Source organism: Anomaloglossus baeobatrachus, chromosome 4 (genome assembly GCF_048569485.1).
Source record: "Anomaloglossus baeobatrachus isolate aAnoBae1 chromosome 4, aAnoBae1.hap1, whole genome shotgun sequence".
NCBI classification, from domain to species: Eukaryota; Metazoa; Chordata; class Amphibia; order Anura; family Aromobatidae; genus Anomaloglossus; species Anomaloglossus baeobatrachus.
Genome location: NC_134356.1, coordinates 115,409,104 through 115,432,737, shown reverse-complemented (window position 1 = coordinate 115,432,737; position 23,634 = coordinate 115,409,104). Strand labels below are relative to the sequence as shown.

Sequence of the window (23,634 nt, the reverse complement as noted above, 5' to 3'; positions counted from 1 at the left end):
CATATACCTCTGATTATTTGCTAGTTCCCTCCTTTGATGTCATCTGCTGCACTGATGGGTGAGTGCAATATTTATTAGGCTATCTCTATATAAGGCCTTCTTCACACGCACGTGCCTCCAGTACGTGCTAGGTCCATTCCCGCATGTACCGGAGACACGGGCACACGTATACCCATTAAAATCAATGGGTTTATGTGCACGCACGTGTTCAGCCATTGGCCCGTGCCTACGTGTGTGTCACGCTCCCCGGATCCCGTCGCCACCTGTCACTCACCACTCCGGTCTCTGGTTCTCCTGCCCCCGGCGGACCCTCTCACTCCCCCTCCTGTACGTCCTCTGTGCCCTCCCTCAGCCAGTTCCGGCGTTCCTATGCGACCCCGGACACTCCCTCCTGCTCCCCTGCTTCTCCTTCACCTTACCTGCCGCTTCCTGCTCTGGTCTCCGGCACTTGGGCCTCGCGCATGTGCATTAGGGCTCACTCACCTCTTCTTAAAGGGCCAGCGTCCCGGGAACAGGATATGGCTAATTACAGGTACTGGGCATATAAGACTTCCATTTCCCTGTGGGCGGTGCCTGTTCAACGTGTTCCCATAGCTAGGTGTTCAGGTCCCTCTGTGTCTTGTACCCAAATTAACCCTGTCTCTTCCGCAGAGCCCGTCTGCCGTCCTGACCTTGTCCCAGAGTGCCGATTACCCAGGAGGTGTCCTGGTGACTGTTTGCTGAGGATCCTGCCATCTTCCGTCAGCCTGAACCCGTCACCTGGACTTTACCTGGAAGCTCCAGCCTGCACGTCCCGCTGGATCCGGACCCCGTCAGCTGTGACTACTCGGCACCTGTACCCGGTTCCCGTCATCGGTCCTGCCTCCGGTTCCCATTGAACTATTAGTCATCTCCTGTGCCGATCTCTGAAGGACCCGTACCCCGTACTCCCTGTGTTCCGGCTGCCGTGCATTTAGGCCCTTTGGTGGGGTAACCAGACAGTCCCTGTATAGGGGTTAGCTCTTGGTTGCCTCTTTGGGGGACTCCGGTGCACGGTCCCGTGAATCCACCTCCAGGACGTTACAGTGTGGAGCAGACGTGAGCCCGTGTGCTCCATACGGCGGCATGTCCATTTTACTCCGGCAGCACGGGTGTCACGCGGCCTGCACACGTACCACACAGATGTAGTGTGGATGCGGTCCCACGTGACACGCGCCGGAGAAACACACTTGTCATTGTAAAAATAAAAAAAACACATACTCACCTCCACCAGCCCTGCAGTCTCTGCCGCGGCTGTCACCTGCATCCGACACCCAGTGAATTTGAACAACGCATCTTCTTCACTGGGGGCCGGAAGCAGCGTCAGCGGGGCGTGGCCTGTGCCGGACACTGTCATTCAGCACCACAGACAGCTCCGGAAGAATCAGGTAAGGTGGGACTTTCCGTTCTCCGTGTGTTATTACGTATAACACACGGAGAACACGCATGTGCCACAAACACGGCACACGGGGAGCAAACCACCCCTTTAATACGTCCGTGAAAAAACGGTTCGTTTTTTTCACGTGCGTGTGAGGGGGGCCTAACACCTAGGATAATACAGCCATTTTTTTTATATATTGTCTGAGTTATATCATTAATTTGCAATCATCTGTTTGGATTGTACAATAACCTTTCCTTTTCAGTTCAAATGTATGAGGCATATTTTTTAGCCTAAATATACTGTATATATATATATATATATATATATATATATATACATACATATATACATATACGGTGGATATATATATGTATGTATATATATATATATATATATACACATATATATATATATATATATATATATATATGTACAGTGCCTACAAGTAGTATTCAACCCCCTGCAGATTTAGCAGGTTTGATAAGATGCAAATAAGTTAGAGCCTGCAAACGTCAAACAAGAGCAGGATTTATTAACAGATGCATAAATCTTACAAACCAACAAGTTATGTTGCTCAGTTAAATTTTAATAAATTTTCAACATAAAAGTGTGGGTCAATTATTATTCAACCCCTAGGTTTAATATTTTGTGGAATAACCCTTGTTTGCAATTACAGCTAATAATCGTCTTTTATAAGACCTGATCAGGCCGGCACAGGTCTCTGGAGTTATCTTGGCCCACTCCTCCATGCAGATCTTCTCCAAGTTATCTAGGTTCTTTGGGTGTCTCATGTGGACTTTAATCTTGAGCTCCTTCCACAAGTTTTCAATTGGGTTAAGGTCAGGAGACTGACTAGGCCACTGCAACACCTTGATTTTTTCCCTCTTGAACCAGGCCTTGGTTTTCTTGGCTGTGTGCTTTGGGTCGTTGTCTTGTTGGAAGATGAAATGACGACCCATCTTAAGATCCTTGATGGAGGAGCGGAGGTTCTTGGCCAAAATCTCCAGGTAGGCCGTGCTATCCATCTTCCCATGGATGCGGACCAGATGGCCAGGCCCCTTGGCTGAGAAACAGCCCCACAGCATGATGCTGCCACCACCATGCTTGACTGTAGGGATGGTATTCTTGGGGTCGTATGCAGTGCCATCCAGTCTCCAAACGTCACGTGTGTGGTTGGCACCAAAGATCTCGATCTTGGTCTCATCAGACCAGAGAACCTTGAACCAGTCTGTCTCAGAGTCCTCCAAGTGATCATGAGCAAACTGTAGACGTGCCTTGACATGACGCTTTTAAAGTAAAGGTACCTTACGGGCTCGTCTGGAACGGAGACCATTGAGGTGGAGTACGTTACTTATGGTATTGACTGAAACCAATGTCCCCACTGCCATGAGATCTTCCCGGAGCTCCTTCCTTGTTGTCCTTGGGTTAGCCTTGACTCTTCGGACAAGCCTGGCCTCGGCACGGGTGGAAACTTTCAAAGGCTGTCCAGGCCATGGAAGGCTAACAGTAGTTCCATAAGCCTTCCACTTCCGGATGATGCTCCCAACAGTGGAGACAGGTAGGCCCAACTCCTTGGAAAGGGTTTTGTACCCCTTGCCAGCCTTGTGACCCTCCACGATCTTGTCTCTGATGGCCTTGGAATGCTCCTTTGTCTTTCCCATGTTGACCAAGTATGAGTGGTGTTCACAAGTTTGGGGAGGGTCTTAATTGGTCAGAAAAGGCTGGAAAAAGAGATAATTAATCCAAACATGTTAAGCTCATTGTTCTTTGTGCCTGAAATACTTCTTGATACTTTAGGGGAACCAAACAGAATTCTGGTGGTTTGAGGGGTTGAATAATAAATGACCCTCTGAATAAACTTTTCACAATTTAAAAAAAAAAAAAAAAAAAAGAAATAACATTCTTTTTTGCTGCACTGCATTTTACACTTCCAGGCTGATCTACAGTCCAAATGTCACAATGCCACGTTAATTCCGAATGTGTAAACCTGCTAAATCTGCAGGGGGTTGAATACTACTTGTAGGCACTGTGTATATATATATACTGTATGCATACCTTTATTTGCCATTGTGTAATATTCTCTCTGTGTATGTATTGAGCTTATGCAATATCTACTATTTGATGCAGACCTCTTTTTGGAATATATTTATAACATCCTTTTGTGCTTTTAATCAGCAGAATACTCTGTATTCTTGTATTTCTTCTATGCTCCAATGACCTCTAGTGGACAATTGTTGAATATATGTGAACTTTGAATAATCTATGTGATGCACACGTGCTTATAAATAGGAAGCTTATGAAAGGAATGGTTTTTCGGCTTATCCCCCCTTTTTTTTCTATTGTAAAAAAGTCTCAATAAAGATTTAACTGGGTCTTATTTTTTGGTTATTTACTCTGTTTATTCTTGTAGGAATTTTTCTGATATAATTAGTTGAAGTGGTGGTGGAAATGTTTCTTTATGGGTTTTGGGGAGACTATGGAAAACTGGTATTATTGGACATTCAGGAATTAAAAATTCCTTAGTTTTTTTTTCTCCCAAACCCCTAATTCTTCCCCCTCACTTAATTGATTTAGTATTTCTTTACATATATCATTAGTTTTGGCTTAAACGACTATACGTACAATTATTGTTCAACATCTCATATAAGTGCTCTAAATACAATTCTTTGTCCATGATTACTACATATCCGGTTGTGTCTGATTTCTTGATTATTAAATGTTTGCTGTTTTGAAGAAATGTAATTGCTTGTGTTTGATCGTTGTATAAATTTTGTTTGTTTTATGATAAACTTGATTATTTGTGGTTTGGTCATGTGTAACGGGGGCAGGGGGCGCCTCAGGGGGTGTAGTCGGGTCCCCTCGCCTTGTGGGCCGCAGGCTGAACCCCGGCCCGGCCGTCACTTGCAAAACAGGTGTGTTGTTGGGGCAGAGTGTGGATGGCAGGGGCACATACATGTCAGCATTCTTTCTGTGCTCTTCAGCTCCCTTTTCACACACAGGAAAGAGGCAGTTACAGACAGCAGGTAAACTAAACATCAATTTTTCTGTATAGAGCTTCCATTCTTTGTTTGCAGCAGGTTTACTTCAGTACGTTCCACATTAAAGGTTCTTTCCTTACAAAACGGTTCCCTTTACAAAACGGTTCCCTTTTTCCCCGGTAACTTTCCTTTGCCTGCAGGGGCCAAGTGTTATCCCCCTGGTAGCTGCACTCCAATCCCGGGTTTAGTCCAGCCCTATCCTAGGGGTTTGTTTAGACTATGGGACGGCTCCAGTACTCACTACCGACTCCAGACTAGTTCCGACTTCTCCACTTCTTCTCAAGGGTTTACTCTGCTTTTCCTTGCTACGGGTGTTCCCGTCTCCGCTTCTTCTTCCTCTGCACCCACTTCCACACTCTGCCCCGTCACCTCAGACTGAGCTTGCTTGCCTCTCACATCTCACTGCACACTGGAGTGGACTCTGCATTCAGAGACCTTCCCCCCTTCTCTTCCCTCCTAGGCTGCCCTGCCCCTTCCTTCCCTGTCACTGTTACCAGGGGAACCACTCACTACACTGGCACCTAGGGGGGGGAGAACCGTACATAACACACAACATTGTACAATGTGCCACCATACTCCTGTGGCGTCTTCAGGGGGGGAAAAACGTCTTCTCCACACTAGGGGTCCGTCCACCCCTTACACATGTACATTTTTTAATTCTTTTCCCACAATTAATTGGAAAGTATCCAAAGCAGGTACACAAGACTATTGGATAGTAGTCAAGATTTTTTTGTTCAAAATGAACATCTTCTAGTTAGATTTGTTTTTCTCCTTTGAGTGAAATATACCGGTGTATTCAGTTTTTTCCTTATTTCTCCCTCTTCTTCCCATTTTACATTTTTTTTTTGTAAATATATTCCCCAGATCTTTTTCAACAGGGACTGAAGTTTCGGGACTTTAAACAGATATCACAATCAGATGCTGGAAACACACGTCTGTCTTTGGTCTTATTTTTCACAATGGATGTTCGAGTATTTGGTTTGAAAGTTCTTCGTTTCTAGTCATAAACACTTTTTTTCCACAGTCTTTACAGTTCCTTTGGAATTTTGTGTTTTTTAACTTACATTATGGTATTTTCCAACTTTTCAACATTGTTTGTCATTTTTGATGCAAATCAATATAATATGAGTTTGTATTGAAGTTTGATAAAATTTGACGTATGAAGCAATCACATTTCTCCACACTCATATTATAATGGCGCCACAGAGCTCCCAATTGGATGATGTCCTCACAGTGACCCACTGCACAGTATAATGCCTCCTGCAGCCCACCAACACAGCAGGATGCCCCTAGAAACCCTCAACACTGCATGATGTCCTCATAGTTTCTTCACACACAGTGTCTTGGCCTCCTCTCCATATGATGGCTAATGGCTACAACTGTCCCCATAAAAAGTACAATACCCCCACAGCCACCCCCACACAGCACACAGTATGATGGACCACACAGCCCACATATACACAATCATGGCCCCCACATGTCCACTACACAAAGTATCAGGGTCCCCAAAGCCCTCCACAAGTACTGATATTAAAAAAATAAAACTGCTCACCCATTGCCCCAATAATACTGCATGTTCACTGAGGCTCTGCACAGCAAGCGCAATCTAATGATATTGTGCCTGCTGCACTGAGACTCAGACCATCAGGCTGAATGGTGCAACAGAGAGCTGAATGTCTTCCGTCACACTACTCTTCTCAATGGTATCTGTATTCTAGGAATGCAGATAATGTTGAAATTATGACCCCCAGTGGTGGTGGGGGATGGGGTGCAGCTCGACATTGACCCTATAGTGGCCATGAGGTCCACCATTATGGCCTGTACATCCCCAGAGTAGAAGGATCAGTGTTGGGCAGGAGGAGAGACAGCAATGTTCGTAGAAATCAGAAAGAATGCAGTGTGCTCATTCATCATAGGAAGCTGTCTCAGGAATATGAGATACACACTTTTTAGGAAGATTTTTTTCTTGCTAAAAAGTGCCATTTATCGTCCAAATATATATCGTAAGTTGACTTTATCTTTGTAGCCAGAGTTAGGTTATTTACATGTGGTAAATTTGCTGCAGAATAGATGTTCCTGCAACTGAAAAATGTATTTCATACATCTTAATATAGTTAAAGTATTTCTGATGCAGATCTGGATTTTTGTTAAAACTAATCAAATGAATGTAAAGAGAAAATTGGCTTGAGTTGGTATCTGATTTACATGTGGAAAACAGTAGAAAGATTATCCCCTGTAAGGCCAAGTTCACACAGGGTATCTTTTGCTGCATTTTTGATGCGTTTTTGAGGTCACAAAGATGCACCTACATGCATTTCCTTCTCCCAGCAAAGTCTATGAGATTTCTATTTTGCTGTCCGCACTGGGCATCTTTTGTTGGCTGCATCTTGGCTGCGTTTTTGAAGATGCAGCATGTCAATTCTTTTTGCGTTTTTCCAGCGTATTTGAGCCCTTCCAGTCAATAGATTTAACTTAAAAAACGCATTGGGCAAAACGCGGTAAAAATGTCAAATTGCGTTTCTGGTGCATTTTTTGGGACAAAAACACTACATCTTTGTGGATGCTGCGTGTGAACATACCCTAAATAAGTAAATCTGTTCTTGACTAAGATAACCCCAGACATGTTACCTGCAGCTGCTGGACTTTGAAGAGGTCGGGAGTTGGTTTCTCCAGCATCTTCTCTGTGATGACCGCCTGCTGATCCACATTGACTGGACACAACGAAGTACTTGAGAGATATTCAGTGTAAATCCGTTGGGACTCTTGTTTTAGCTTAAAAGCAATATGATAAGTAATGTCAGACCAAAAAGCTTCATGAATAAATACAACAAAAATATGTGCTCACAAACTTGAGTCTCACCTGTTGGCTGGGACATGGCCCCAAAGATTCCATGCAGACAATTCTGAAATTAGGCTTATACCCTTATTTTATTGATTTTATGGTATTTTACATGTCTGCGTTTGTCAATATACTTGTACACTATTTTAGAGATGCGCTTTGGCTTTAATTAACAGCCAAATTGCAGACATAATGTAAGCAAGTTGCACTCACACTCACTTTACTTTGGAGTTTGTGGAAGCAAAGTTGTGCGGAATTTGCAACCTTCAACGGTTGAACGATGGTCACATTAATTTGTCGTAATGTGACTTCGATACCATGGAACACATGTAAACCTTTTTACAATAGGTAAAAGGTGGACTCAACTAAAAGTGCTACTGCTAATAGAATTGTTAATAACATTGACTATAGTATCGCCACTAAAAGCTACACATTATAAAAGCAGAATCACAGTCATTTTCATAAAACTCAACTTTAATTTTTTTTCCAGGCTGAAATGAAGTGTGTTGTCACTGACTGACAGTAGACTGACGAATTGGGGTGATTGTATTCCCCATGCAGGTTTGCAGTTATGTGAGCGCGTATTTGCAACTTGCATACTTTTGGTCATGAGCCCACTAGACTTGCCTCTCTTGCTTCTCTCAATAGAAGCGAACTAAGAGAAGTGCAGGTGAAGGTCAACACGACTTCAAGCATACAAATCGCATACATGCAGGCCCATGACTGCCCATCTGCATGGGAAATATTGTGGAATCATGACAATGTGCACCTTGCACATTGTCATGATCCATCAGTGTGCAGGCAGATAAAGTGACTGAACACTTTAACGTTCAAAGTAGACCACCCTTAACCTCAAGTTCACAAAAACATACATTTTCAGGATAAGTTCCCACAATGAGCTTTTGGTGGGATTTTAAAGCTGAGTATTTTCGCTGCACAAAAAAACACGTCTTACGGTTCCAACTAAGTGGATGGGATTGGTAGATATTTTTTTTAACTTGGCTTAAACTGACCTGCAATCTGTTTTTTGAAACCTGGACCATGTCAATTTCTTTTGCAGGTACGCTGTTTTGGATTAGTTGCAAAAATTCCACAGGTAAAAAAAAATACTTATGCATTTTTAGGGCGATTTCATTGCAGAAACACACTAAAATCCATGTAATCTATATCAATAAAGTTTTGTCAATGTGCAATACCAATATGACATACCACAAAAGACAAAACATGATAACACGTAAAAAAACACACTGAAAAAACGCAATGAAAAAAAATGCAAGTAACCTAATTTACCTAAGAAGTGCATACATGCTGTAGAAAACCTACATAAAAAAACTCATCAAACACTCATTGTGGGAACTTAGCCTCAATGTACAAATTACAAAAATGAAGCCTAATCCCTAATATCTACTTAATTTGCTATGGGCATCCCCTCCAGTGTTTGTTATCAATAAATCACAGCGCATTATACTTGAAGGGCTTGTCTCATGATACCTGTTCAAGACCCCTGATTGATAGTGTGGAGCAGAAGTATTGTTACTTCGCTAAACCAAACTGTTTACTCTCTGATGCTGCGCAACAAAGCTGGAATCATCATGGGACCTCGTGTGGACTATATAAGACCTGGTTGTTTTTGGGGGGGTTAATAAAGAGGTTAAAAAGAGTGGGGGTTTTGTATTTTATTTCAAATTAAGCATTTTTTTGGTGTTTTTGTTTATTTGTTTTTCACTTACAGATTAGTAATGAATGGGTCTCATAGACGTCTCCCATTACTAATCTAGCGCTTAGCGGAAGCTGTGAGCTGTTATTAACCCCTTAATACCCTGATTGCCATCACACCAGGACAATTGGGATGAGTCGGGTACAGTTATGAGATTGTCACATCTTATGAATGCGACAATCTTTGGGGGCTGCAGGCTGTTATTTTTAGGATGGGGGTCCCAATATCCATTGGCCTCCTCAGCCTGAGAATACCAGCTCCCAGCTGTCGGCTTTATCATGGCTGGGTATCAAAATTGGGGGGAATGCTTGCCTTTTTTTAAATTATTTCAGTCATAGGGGTGACCTCTCTGTGCATAGTGTTCAGCAGTTGTAACTGTGCCCTGGCATTGACTGACAGTGGCCTCTAAAGTGCTTCAGTACAGAGTCAGCTGTCAGTCTGTGCCAGGGTATGGTTACAGATGCCATTCTCTATGGGCAGAGCGATGACTGAAGCCCGAGGCTTCCGGGAGTAATAAAGATCATTTCTTCCCAGCAGCAGGGCTCACAGTACAGCAGCCGCACAACTTCAGAATGCTATTAACCTGCAGATTAACCCCATTTCTGCAGGTTTATAAAGTTTTGTTTACATGACAGGTTTCCATTATAGGGTTTTCCTGGCTAAAGTTGAAATATTTGAGACTTCCAAATCATGATAGTGTGCACTGCTCACAAAGACACTTTGTGTTCTTAGTGGTCATGTGACCTCGTGTATGTGATTTCCATACTTGTGCTCATGAAGACTAGACTTTTATGGCTTCTCTGAAGTCACATACATGTAGAGGAGAGCCAGAGGATGGCCAGCAGGGTTCCAATCTACTTTACTAGTCTGAACTTGTGTCTTCAGAGGTGCATCCGCCACCCCACTGCCGGTCACCATCGTAGGCGTAGCAGGAAAACATGTCACTCTGAGAGATTCTTTGTAACTCAACAACAAATGCTTTATTTGATTTTCAATTTTCTGGACAGACATGGTCATACAATCCTGTTCTGATGCCGCTGTTTTGTTAGGTAATTTTACTGTCTAGCCATCCTCCTGGGTATTGACCTTCCAGCAGCCGAGTCTAAACTTCTACTTTTCCCGTTTCTGTACTGTGCACATCACGAGGTGAGCCGTAGGCTCCGGACACCACGAAGGATAACTCGTAGTTCTCTGACGGTCCCTAGTACAGAGCTCGTCCTCACATCAGGAACCTAACGCCAGAACTAATGCTCTTTCTGGCCTGTTGCACTATCCAACTCTCACTCACTTTTCCCATCTTACTCTAGTTTCCTCGGTTACCAAAAGTCTTTATCTCTGGGCCTGCTAGCACCTGCACATAACTTCTTCCTGTTACTAACAAACTCTATCTATCTTATATATACCCTACTTAGCATTCTTATCTTACTCTATTCACTATCAACACTTGCTAAGTGTACCGTCACACTTTAGCGACACAGCAGCGATCCCACCAGCGATCTGACCTGGTCAGGATCGCTGCTGCGTCGCTACATGGTCGCTGGTGAGCTGTCAAACAGGCAGATCTCACCAGCGACCAGTGACCAGCCCCCAGCCAGCAGCAACGTGCAAGCGACGCTGTGCTTGCACGGAGCCAGCGTTTGGAAGCTGCGGACACTGGTAACTAAGGTAAACATTGGGTATGGTTACCCGATGTTTACCTTAGTTACCAGCGCACACCGCTTAGCTTAGCGTGTGCAGGGAGCAGGAGCCGGCACTGGCAGCATGAGAGCTGCGGAGGCTGGTAACGAAGGTAAATATCGGGTAACCACCTTGGTTACCCGATGTTTACCTTGGTTACAGCTTACCGCAGGCTGTCAGATGCCGGCTCCTGCTCCCTGCACATTCAGGATTGTTGCTCTCTCGCTGTCACACACAGCGATGTGTGCTTATCAGCGGGAGAGCAACAATAAAAAAACGAACCAGGGCTGTGTGTAACGAGCAGCAATCTCACAGCAGGGGCCAGATCGCTGCTCAGTGTCACACACAGCGAGATCGCTAATGAGGTCACAAAAAACGTGACTCAGCAGTGATCTCAGTAGCGATCTCGCTGTGTGTGAAGTACCCCTAACTCATTAATAACTTATACTATGAAATACTTTGTTACTATAAAATGCGCACATAATACAGTAATTATAATAGGATGGTCCAGCTTAAATGAACAATTTCATCTTTATTGCTTGGAAAATTCATGTACATGGGACATCAAACATTCAAAAGGAAACCACTATAGCAGCGTATATATCAATGCGTTTCTGGTGTACATCCACCCTTAATCATGACCAACAGTGGGTAGTCATGCTCTATGGCGCTCGCTGTGAATTCAGATGTAGCAGAGCTAAAAGCGTTGTGGGACTTCATAGTGTGGATTACGTCAGACCTAGATATTTTGGAAGTTAAGAAATTGGTGAAGCGGTGTTTTTTATATTTTTAAGAATAAACATTTTTTTCAGTGTTTGTGTTTATTTCTTTTTACTTATAGGATTAATTGTGGGGGGTCTCATAGACCCTCGCCATCACTAATCCAGGGCTTTAGTGGCAGCTGTGGGCTGACATTAACTCCTTATATTACTCTGATTGCCATTGCATCAGGGCAATTGGGAAGCGCCGGATAAAGTACCGAGACTGTCGCATCTAATGTATGCGGCAATTCTGGGCAGCTACAGGCTGATATTTTTAGGCTGGGGTCTCCCCAGCCTGAGAACACCAGCCCCCAGCTCTTAGGCATTATCATGGCTGGGTATCAAAATTGGGGGGAACTGCATACCGATTTTTGAAATTATTTATTTAAATTACAAAAAAAAAGTGCAGCTTGCGCTTCCTCTTGCTTTAATACACAGCCAGGATAAGCTGCAACCATGGGCTTTATCTGTGCTGGGTATCATAATATGCCAATTGTTTTATTTATTTACTTATCAGTATAAGAACACACCATGTGTGATTCCAACCAAGCACAGGCGCTGTCTCAAAGGATGAGGGCAGGGTCCAACGGCAGCCAATCACAGACACCGGTGGAAGGGGAAAGCAGTGAATATGGATGAAGGACAATTAACGGACCCTGAAGTAGAGCTGCAGCTGCGGGGATGTGGAAAGTACTGCTTTAACGCTTTTACTTCCTTTTTTTTGCAGAGGTCAATCGCAGCCATGCCAATACTTGATATGACTGTGATGGGCAGGGAAAGGATGGTTTTTGCCATCTGATCATCTACCAATCCTTGGTAAGATCGCCAACTTCTGCGGTAAATGCTTGGATGTTCGATCCCGATCCGATCCTACAAAAATCGTATGATTTTAACATTTTCCGATCTTTGCGGATCAGGATCGCTCATCTCTAATCTTCAGTCACCTAGAGTGTCTTGAGACTTTATTTCAGCCCGAACAACCCCTTTAATATTTTCAGCCACACTACTTACAGGACAAGGATATGGTGACAGAGCTGGATAAAAACACCACAATTTACTGCATTATTTTGTGTTGTAAAGCTCCGTAATCGACAGACCGCTGTATCTCATCTTTTTAGACTCACTTGTAACGGGGTTGGTGCCTCAGGATTGGAGGATTGCTGATGTGGTACCGATATTTAAGAAAGGTAAGAGGGTAGATCCAGGCAACTACCGTCCAGTAAGCCAGACATCAGTAGTATGCAAAGTTTTTGAGGGCATTTTAAGGGATGACATGCAAAAATATATTGCAGAAAATAATATGATAACTGACAAACAGCATGGATTCATGAAAGATAAGTCGTGTCTAACCAACCTGTTGGGGTTCTATGAGGGGGTAAGTTCAAACCTGGATATTGGTAATGCAGCTGATGTGATTTATTTGGACTTTGCAAAGGCATTTGATACTGTACCACATAATAGCCTTATACTAAAGCTCCAGAAGCAAGGACTAGGGGACACAATATGCAACTGGGTAAGGAATTGGCTAAAAGATAGGAAACAAAGAGTAGTCATAAATGGTACATTCTCTAAATGGGCTATAGTCAGCAGTGGGGTGCCGCAGGGATCTGTGCTTGGACCGATTCTTTTACTCTCTTTATTAATGACCTTGTGGATGGGATTGATAGTACAGTGTCAGTCTTTGCCGATGACACCAAACTATGTAGGATATTAAAAACTGACCTGGATAGTACAATATTACAAAAAGATCTGGATAAGATGTCAGAATGGGCAGATACTTGGCAAATGAGATTTAATGTTGATAAATGTAAAGTAATGCACCTAGGATGGAGTAATCCTATAGCTGCGTATACATTAAATGGAAGTAAACTCGGGACTACAGAACAGGAGAAGGACTTGGGTATTCTCATTACAAATAAGCTGAGCAGCAGCACTCAATGTCAAGCAGCAGCTGCTAAAGCAAACAAGATTTTAGGGTGTATAAAAAGAGAGATTAGATCCCGTGATCCCAACGTATTGTTACCCCTGTATAAATCACTTGTAAGGCCACATCTGGAATACGGGATCCAGTTTTGGGCTCCACATTTTAAAAAGGACATTCAGAAGTTAGAGTCAGTTCAAAGGCGGGCAACTAGACTATTACAAGGAATGGAAGGCCTCCCATATGATGGCAGGTTGAAAAAGTTAGATATGTTTAGCTTAGAAAAAAGACGTCTCAGAGGAGATCTCATTTATATGTATAAATACATGTGTGGTCAATATAAAGGACTGGCACATGACTTATTTCTTCCAAAAACAATACTAAGGACCAGGGGGCACTCACTGCGAGTGGAAGAAAAGCGATTCCGACACCTAAATAGGAAAGGGTTCTTTACAGTTAGAGTGGTCAGACTGTGGAATACACTACCACAAGAGGTAGTAATGGCAGATACTATAACAGCTTTTAAAAAAGGGCTGGATGATTTCCTCAGTACACAAAACATTGTTGGTTATAAATGACTTAGTGACTAAATGTAGAACTGGTGGAGGAAGGTTGAACTAGATGGACCTAGGTCTTTTTTCAACCTAAGTAACTATGTAACTATGTAAAATGCTGTGCCCCATTATGCAATCCCAATGGACCCAGTTATAGCTAAAGGGATCCAGTGGACCCACTAGTGTCTGGCTTGTGAGAGATCTGGAACAACTAAATTAAAATCAGCAGTGTGAAAAGAGCTTAACCAAATGATTTTTGTCTAGTTGAATGCCCTGTGAAACCATGTCCACCAAAAAAAAAAGAAACGCCTGTATTTTTGATTGTAAAATATGTCAGATTAGATGGCAAGCAGGAGTGGTGTGAAGAGTAGAGATGAGCGAACTGGTCCCGGTTCGGCTCGAGGTCGGTTCGCCGAACGGAGGTCCCGTTCGAGTTCGGCTCGTCGAACGTTCGACGAACCGAACTCGAACTGCATAGGAAACAATGGCAGGCAATCACAAACACATAAAAACACCTAGAAAACACCCTCAAAGGTGTCCAAAAGGTCACAAACAAATCACAACACAACACAAACACATGGGAAAGTGACAAGGACATATACTTATGCAAAAACAAAAGAGCTGGACAAGGAAAAAGAGGAGGAGACACAGATATAGGCATGGCACGCCCTTCTAAAGTCATGTAAAACACCGCAAGGTGACTCCAAGCGGAGTCTCCCTTTTTTCCAAAAATTGGGCCCCACACACACCCACCCATACAGTGGCAGCACTTGTGCCCCAGTTGTACACTTCACAGCTAGATTTGCATCAAGCACATTCAAAAATACGCCATAATTAACCGTCCCCAGCATGACACCGGGGTAGGTAGATAAAGTCTTTGCTGAACCATGACTTGTTCATCTTGGCTTCTTTTAAAAACAATGTAAGCAAGGGTTACTCCAAGCGGAGTCTCCCTTTTTTTCCAAAAATTGTGCCCCACACACACCCACCCATTCAGTGGCAGCACTTGTGCCCTAGTTGTACACTTCACAGCTAGATTTGCATCAAGCACATTCAAAAATACGCCATAATTAACCGTCCCCAGGATGACACCAGGGTAGGTAGCAAAGTCTTTCCTGATCCCAGCTCTGTTCATCTTGGCTTCTTTTAAAAACACAGCAAGCAAGGGTTACTCCAAGCGGAGTCTCCCTGTTTTCCAAAAATTGGGCCACACAGACACCCACCCCATCAGTGGCAGCACTTGGGCCCTAGTTGCAAACAGGATGTTTTGATTTGCATCAAGCACATTCAAAAATACGCCATAATTAACCGTCCCCAGGATGACACCGGGGTAGGTAGATAAAGTCTTTGCTGAACCATGACTTGTTCATCTTGGATCATTTTTAAAAACAATGTAAGCAAGGGTTACTCCAAGCGGAGTCTCCCTTTTTTCCAAAAATTGGGCCACACAGACACCCACCCCATCAGTGGCAGCACTTGGGCCCTAGTTGCAAACAGGATGTTTTGATTTGCATCAAGCACATTCAAAAATACGCCATAATTAACCGTCCCCAGCATGACACAGGGGTAGGTAGATAACGTCTTTGCTGAACCATGACTTGTTCATCTTGGCTTCTTTTAAAAACAATGTAAGCAAGGGTTACTCCAAGCGGAGTCTCCCTTTTTTTCCAAAAATTGTGCCCCACACACACCCACCCATTCAGTGGCAGCACTTGTGCCCTAGTTGTACACTTCACAGCTAGATTTGCATCACGCACATTCCAAATCCACAAGCATTTACTCTCCCCAGGATGACACAGGGGTTGTAAATTCCTTCTGGATCCATGACTTGTTCATTTTGATGAACGTCAGTCTGTCCACATTGTCACTGGACAGACGCGTGCGCTTATCTGTCAGCACACACCCAGCAGCACTGAAGACACATTCAGAGACAACGCTGGCAGCTGGACACGACAAAATCTCCAAGGCGTAAGTTGAGAGCTCTGGCCATTTTTCTAGGTTTGAAGCCCAAAAGGAGCAAGGCAAGTCATGGCATCGATGTTCATTTGGAGATACTCCTGTATCATCCTCTCCAGCCGTTGACTATGTGTCAGACTTGTTGTCTCTGGTGGCCTTGCAAAGGAGGGTCTAAAAAAATTATGAAAAGATTCCATAAAATTGCTGTTACCAGCACCAGATACGGTCCTACTGGTACGTGTAGACTGTTGAAGATGACGAGACCGTCCCATGTTTGTCAAGTTACAACTGGGAGATTCACTCCCTGCACCTGCACGGTTGTTTGGTGGAAAAGCGGATCTAAGATCGAGTAACAGCTTCTGCTGATACTCCTGCATACGTGCGTCCCTTTCTATGGCTGGAATTATGTCACAAAATTTGGACTTGTACCGGGGATCTAATAGTGTGGCAAGCCAGTAGTCATCATCACTTCTAATTTTGACAATACGAGGGTCATGTTGGAGGTAGTGTAACAAGAAGGCACTCATGTGTCTTGCGCAGCCATGCGGACCAAGTCCACGCTGTGTTTGTGGCATAGAGGAGCTAACCGTTCTTTCTTCCTCTGACATCTCCCCCCAACCTCTTTCAACTGAAATTTGACCAAGGTCTCCCTCATCTGCTGAGTCTTCCATGTCCATGGACAGTTCGTCCTCCATTTCTTCATGTTCTCCTGCACCTTCCTCAACATCTCGCCTGCTACCATGCGCCCTTGTTGATCCCTGTCCCCCATGCTCCCATGCCTGGCGCCTTGGTGATGATGAACGTCTGGACCTTGGTGATGTTGTTGTGTCTTGCGCATATGAATCCTCCTGTAGTTCATCCCCTTCCTGTTGTCCCACCCCCTGACTCCGAATAGTGTTTAGCGTGTGTTCCAGCATGTAAATGACTGGAATCGTCATGCTGATAATGGCATTGTCAGCGCTAAACATATTCGTCGCCATGTCGAAACTGTGCAGAAGGGTGCATAGGTCCTTGATCTGAGACCACTCCATCAGGGTGATCTGCCCCACCTCTGCATCTCGTTGGCCCAGGCTATACGTCATGACGTATTGCACCAGGGCACGGCGGTGCTGCCACAGTCGTTGTAACATGTGGAGAGTTGAATTCCAGCGTGTCGCCACATCGCATTTCAGGCGATGAACCGGCAGGCCGAAAGACTTCTGGAGCGATGCAAGTCGCTCAGCTGCGGCGCTTGAACGGCGGAAGTGAGCAGACAGTTTTCGTGCCCTGTTCAGATGGCCATCTAGGCCGGGATACTGTGTTAAAAATTGCTGCACGACAAGGTTCAACACGTGAGCCATACAAGGTACGTGTGTCACCTTGCCCAGGCGAAGGGCCGCACCCAGGTTTGCAGCATTGTCGCACACGGCCTTACCAGGCTGCAGGTTGAGTGGAGACAACCATTTATTAAACTCGGACCGCAGAGCTGACCACAACTCCTCAGCTGTGTGACTCTTATTCCCAAGACATGTCAAGCTAAAGACCGCCTGATGCCGTTGCGCTCTGCTGCCAGCATAGTAATGAGGGGTGCGTGATTCCTTCTGCGCAGTGAGAACGCTGGTGGCCTGACCAGGCAGGCTTGGGGCGGAGGTGGAGGACCCAGATGAGGTGGAGGATGCAGAAGCAGTGGCGGAACTTGGACAGACAGAGGATTGACACACAAGTCGTGGGGACGGCAAGACTTGTGCAGCAGACCCTTCACCATCTATCACCATAGTTACCCAGTGCCCAGTGAGCGACATGTAACGTCCCTGTCCATGCTTACTGGTCCAAGTATCGGTGGTGAAATGCACCCGTTCACACACAGAGTTTCTCAATGAAGCGGTGATGTTGTGTGCGACATGCTGGTGTAGCGCGGGCACACCTTTCTTAGAAAAGTAGTGGCGACTAGGCATCTGGTACTGGGGCACAGCGACAGACATAAGGTCTCTAAAATCCTGTGTGTCCACTAGGCGGAAAGGCAGCATTTCTGTAGCCAACAGCTTACAGAGGGATAGAGTCAACCTCTTAGCTTTGTCATGGGTCGCAGGAAATGGCCTTTTATTTGTCCACATCTGAGGGACAGAGATCTGGCTGCTGTGTGTAGACGGTGTTGAGTAGGGTGTCCCTGGAAAAATGCAGGTTTGTGAGGAAAGTGCAGGCGGAGACATGATGTTGCCTTCATCCAAAGTTGGTGCTATCGATGCCTGAGAGAGCTGTACACACTCACTTGTTTCCCCTTCCAAAACAACTGACGACCTACCAAGCAAACTGCCTGTTGCGGTTACAGTGGTGGAAGTTGTGGGTGGAAAAACAGGTGTGACAGCTGTCCCCACAGTCCTAGAAGATGACGAGCGCGCGGATGCACTGGAAGGGGCAGGCGGTGGATGGTTCGCTCCGCTAGGCCGCATTGCAGCACGGTGAGCTTCCCACCGGGCCATATGATATTTATTCATGTGACGATTCATGGAAGAAGTTGTCAAACTGCTGAGGTTTTGACCTCTACTAAGAGAACCATGACAAATTTTACAGATCACATAATTTGGGCGATCTTTTTCTATGTCAAAAAAGGACCAGGCTAGGCAAGGCTTAGAGGCCATGCGACCTGTTGATCCACCCCGAATAATGCTCAGAGGCAGAGTGGTGGCTGAGGATGCAGTTGTAGACGTGCTACCAGTACTCCGACTCTGTCCAGGAAGGCGCAAGGTAACTTCGTCATCAGTTGCATCCTCCTCCACCACCTCTGTTGACCTCCTCGAGTGCCTGACTGTGGGTTGACAGTAGGTGGGATCTAGAACTTCATCATCAATTGTTGTGTTTGCACTCCCCTCCCCCTCAGACCGAGCCTCTTCTTGCCCTGACCGAATATTTAAGTTGTCATCCCAATCGGGTATCTGAGTCTCATCTTCATCAGTATGTTCCTCATTGTCTATAACCACAGGTGTTACAGTTTGTGACAAAGGGTCAACATTATGCTCCGAACCTTGGTCCTCACGGCCTGAATCAGAGTCACAAAGGTTCTGGGCATCACTGCAGACCATTTCCTGTTCTGTACTCACTGTAGCTTGGGAGCAGACCTCTGATTCCCAGGCTATAGTGTGACTGAACAGCTCTGCAGACTCAGCCATCTCAGTTCCACCATACTGTGCAGGGCTGATGGAGACTTCAGAGCTGGGAGAAATCAAGTTTGATTGGGATGACAACTCAGAGGACTGGTGTTTTTTGGATGCGGTAGTTGAGGTGGAGGAGAGGGCACTTGTTGGACCACTTGAGATCCATTCAAGCATTTTCCTTTTTTGCCCATCATCTACCTTTGTTCCTGTTGTTCGTGTCCGTAAAAAAGGGAACACATCGGATTGTCAACGGTAAGTAGTAGACATCTTACTTTTGCTGGTAGATGGTCTATCTTCAGCAGATGATAATGGAGCTTTGCCACCTTCCCCACGGACAAAACCTTTTTTGCCTTTTCCACCACGCCTCTTCCCCTTTCCACCAGCATCTGTCATTTTGCCACTCATGTTGATTGCGACAAGATTGTGGACTGAAAATGTGGTAGTAAAAATTGAGAGGTGGTGTAGATTGCAGCGGTGGTCTAGCTTTATTAACAGCAGAATAATAAAGAATAAATATCCCTGACAATGCAACTACGGCCCTTAAACTGGCAGCAAAAATTGCTAGTATAATGGCTTAGTTATAATGAGTTGGAGTGTGCAATGCAGGCAGACGCGCTCTGCAAATGTCTTTGCACTAGTGGGACTATAGCAAAGTCCAATAGCCACGTTTAGGATGCCACTAGGTACACTGAGTGTTTGCTAGTATAATGGCTTAGTTATAATGAGTTGGAGTGTGCAATGCAGGCAGACGTGCTCTGCAAATGTCTTTGCACTAGTGGGACTATAGCAAAGTCCAATAGCCACGTTTAGGATGCCACTAGGTACACTGAGTGTTTGCTAGTATAATGGCTTAGTTATAATGAGTTGGAGTGTGCAATGCAGGCAGACGTGCTCTGCAAATGTCTTTGCACTAGTGGGACTATAGCAAAGTCCAATAGCCACGTTTAGGATGCCACTAGGTACACTGAGTGTTTGCTAGTATAATGGCTTAGTTATAATGAGTTGGAGTGTGCAATGCAGGCAGACGTGCTCTGCAAATGTCTTTGCACTAGTGGGACTATAGCAAAGTCCAATAGCCACGTTTAGGATGCCACTAGGTACACTGAGTGTTTGCTAGTATAATGGCTTAGTTATAATGAGTTGGAGTGTGCAATACAGGCAGACGTGCTCTGCAAATGTCTTTGCACTAGTGGGACTATAGCAAAGTCCAATAGCCACGTTTAGGATGCCACTAGGTACACTGAGTGTTTGCTAGTATAATGGCTTAGTTATAATGAGTTGGAGTGTGCAATGCAGGCAGAGGTGCTCTGCAAATGTCTTTGCACTAGTGGGACTATAGCAAAGTCCAATAGCCACGTTTAGGATGCCACTAGGTACACTGAGTGTTTGCTAGTATAATGGCTTAGTTATAATGAGTTGGAGTGTGCAATGCAGGCAGACGTGCTCTGCAAATGTCTTTGCACTAGTGGGACTATAGCAAAGTCCAATAGCCACGTTTAGGATGCCACTAGGTACACTGAGTGTTTGCTAGTATAATGGCTTAGTTATAATGAGTTGGAGTGTGCAATGCAGGCAGACGCGCTCTGCAAATGTCTTTGCACTAGTGGGACTATAGCAAAGTCCAATAGCCACGTATAGGATGCCACTAGGTACACTGAGTGTTTGCTAGTATAATGGCTTAGTTATAATGAGTTGGAGTGTGCAGAGGACAGGAGGGTACAGTGCCAGGATTGTGGGGCTCTGGGTAGAGGAATGGAAGCCTGCCTTTCTATTCCCTCCTAATAGGGAAATGCAGGGAGGAAATCCCTGACCTTAGCTACACAGACGCTGTCTCTGTTTTCAGGACCTGTCACCTATGGCTCTGACCCTGCCGGTTTGAGCCCTTAAAAGGACTGCTAGAAAGTGCTCTCCCTAAGCTGTCCAGCGCTGTGTATGGAGCGCATACAGCTGTATCAGCGATAGGACAAAGGACGGAGCTGCGACAGTGATGTCTGACACCAAAGACGCAGAAGAGATAATGGCGTCCTGGAGGAAAATGTCCGGTTTTATAATGCAGGGACATGTGACATGGACATCCTATCACACATGCCGTTGCTTCTCTGGCTAAAAGTCCACTTAGCTGTGTGTGTGTCTGGGATTGGCTGAGATGCTGGCCCGCCCCACTACACGCGCGCGCTTAGGGAAGGAAGACAAGGAAAAAAAAAAACAGCAGTGATCTGAAGGCGCTGTTCACGCACACTATACACTGAAATGTCATAATAGTGTGATTCACAGAGTGACTTACACTATTACAGCGGAAACCAAGCTAGGATTTAGCTGGTTTTTTGCTGCTAGAACGTTTCTAGAACTATCGAGCTTTTGCAAAAAGCCCGAGTTCTAGTTCGATCTTGAACAGGGCCCAAAATCACTCGAGCCTAGAACTGGAGAACCTCGAACCACGAACCGCGCTCAACTCTAGTGAGGAGGCACTCTGGGGCAGCAGGTAGAAAGGTCCTTGACGGAGATTTTGCAGGAATTTAGTACCCTGCTTTGCATTTAACCATTTAAATAGTCAATCCAGGTGGTGGAATGACTACCTACCATCTATATACAAGATGGACAATAGTCATTTACTGGCTGTTCATACTGACTGACTGCACGTCTATGCGCACAGAACTGTTGTAAATACAATCATTCTCAACAGCACATGTACTGATTACAGAAGGCAATGTGCTGTCAAGAATGATAAATTTGAATCAGGCACCCAACGTATGAGCTTATATAATTTATTTAATTTGGTGATTGGTGGCCTGTTTAGACAGGCAATAGGCAGGAATGTTTATTCCCCAATTATTGGCTGTTCTAAATGAACCATAATTTAGTGGCTGTTTTCTATACAGGTCAGCCGCACACACCATGATCACTGTGCTGCTGATGTGACGCCCCTGAGGCTTCAGTTGCCACAGAGGTACTGCACCTCAGCCAGAGGTGTGGTATCCCATCCTGGGTAAGGAAGAGGTCATTCACCGATATGCACACAAAACACACAACACTCTCAGTTAGCAGCTCCCCACCGGGTCAGGGTTAGGGCTTGGTGCCATTAATGCTATGAATAGCCACAACTGGTGATGACACCTCTCTCCCCCTAATCTGACGGGACTGGGGTGGAGTCTAGTGAGTGAGGGAAGACTGTAGTAACAGAGAGAGGGGAGTCGAGAAGGAGCAGAGGAGGAGTGAAGACCTGTAGTCTGGAGCTGGTGCAGCTTGACCCAGGCGGAAGACAGAAAGGGTCCTAGGGCCCATGGGGAGTGCGCCAAACATCCGTGGACTCGTTCCACATACTGTACATTGGAGTGGAGGGACATGGCTGCAGAATGGGGACTGGTCCCTTGACTAGAGGAGAAGAACCAACGTGCTCCGCTAGTAAAACCAGAGACTGAGGACACATCTAGTACTAAAGCCAAACCTGCTGGAAGGTGACCATGTGACGCCCTGGGCAAGCCAGGGGTCACAGGTCATCACACCACCACACCCTACACCCCAGTTAGGAACACCAAAGCTACCAAAATCCTTGTTGCCTTCCTCCAGGGGCTGATGTTCTCACCAGGGGGTGGGCCAGGCGGTTGGCTCCGCCCACCGAGGAGTTCACAGCCCTGGAGGCGGGAAGAACCAGGCAGTTAGAGTTTGGAGGAGGAAGAGAGAGGAGTTTAGGAGTCAAGAGAACGAGTTGAGTTCAGTTAGGGGAGGAAAGTAGAAGGAAGTGGTAGAGGAGCTAAGTGAAGTGGAAGTGAAGTAGTAGAGGAGCAGAAGAAAAGAGTAAAAGTGTCAGTAAGAAAGCCTGAAGTTGGTCCGGCTGTGTGCCCGGACAGTGTCAGCAAGGTCAGCAGACGGCGGTGACAGTCTGGAGGGGGACTGCTCGGAGGTTGCTGGAAGGACCGCGGACGGGTAGTGGCCCGGCGATCTGGAGCAGTATACGAAGAACAGTCAGCACCAGGGCAGGGGCCTCTCGGACCCCGGCAAGGCTAGGAGTCGCCGTAAATTTGCCAAATCCGTCAGTGAAGGGGACGTCTGTCTCCAAACAACCAAGTCCCGATTGAAGGCAACAGTCCAACCATTGAGGAGAGACACCGCCACCGCCAGGGCACCAGTTTCTCAGGGCCAGCGCCTGCGGGCAAAGTAGGGCTCCTCCGGCCCATATCCAAGCCGGGGAGTGGGTTACCGGTGGGAACCCATCGCAACCATTATCAACTTAGGTGCAGGACAGAGGGACCGTCCCCGTCACCTACTGGGGAAAGCAAGTGCAGCCGTCCGTGGGAACCGTCTTTCCAGCCGTGTGTTTTACCGAGAACTGTGTCATCGTCTCAGGCTGAGTGAGTACCACAGTGCCGCAAGGCGCCTTGTGACCGCTGGAGGTATCCGGCTGAAAAATTTCGGAAGTCGCCATCTTTGGCGCGAAAAGTTCCCGCTCGAGCGTCTTCTCGAGTAGCAGAGGCGCGAAGGCCAAAAGCCCGCCCCAATAGAGGAAGGGCCGGAAAGAAGCTAAGGGGGACGCGATGGCGGCTGGCTGCATGTGAGAGCAGCTATAAAACCAGGGACGCCAGGACTCTGCGGACATCTTGTTCTTGGGAGAAGCCGCCAGCAGCATGTGGATGCCGTCCCGCA

General features: G+C 45.7%; 1 protein-coding gene across 2 annotated transcripts in view; it reads right to left on the bottom strand.

Moving 5' to 3' along the window:
• RGS14 (regulator of G protein signaling 14) overlaps positions 1-23,634 on the bottom strand; it is a 277,457-nt gene that overhangs the window by 180,217 nt on the left and 73,606 nt on the right. For both annotated transcript variants that reach the window (XM_075344512.1, XM_075344513.1), the window contains one exon: positions 7,066-7,209. In XM_075344512.1, the coding sequence (XP_075200627.1) occupies positions 7,066-7,209 (144 nt within the window). The remainder of the gene's footprint in view (positions 1-7,065; positions 7,210-23,634) is intronic.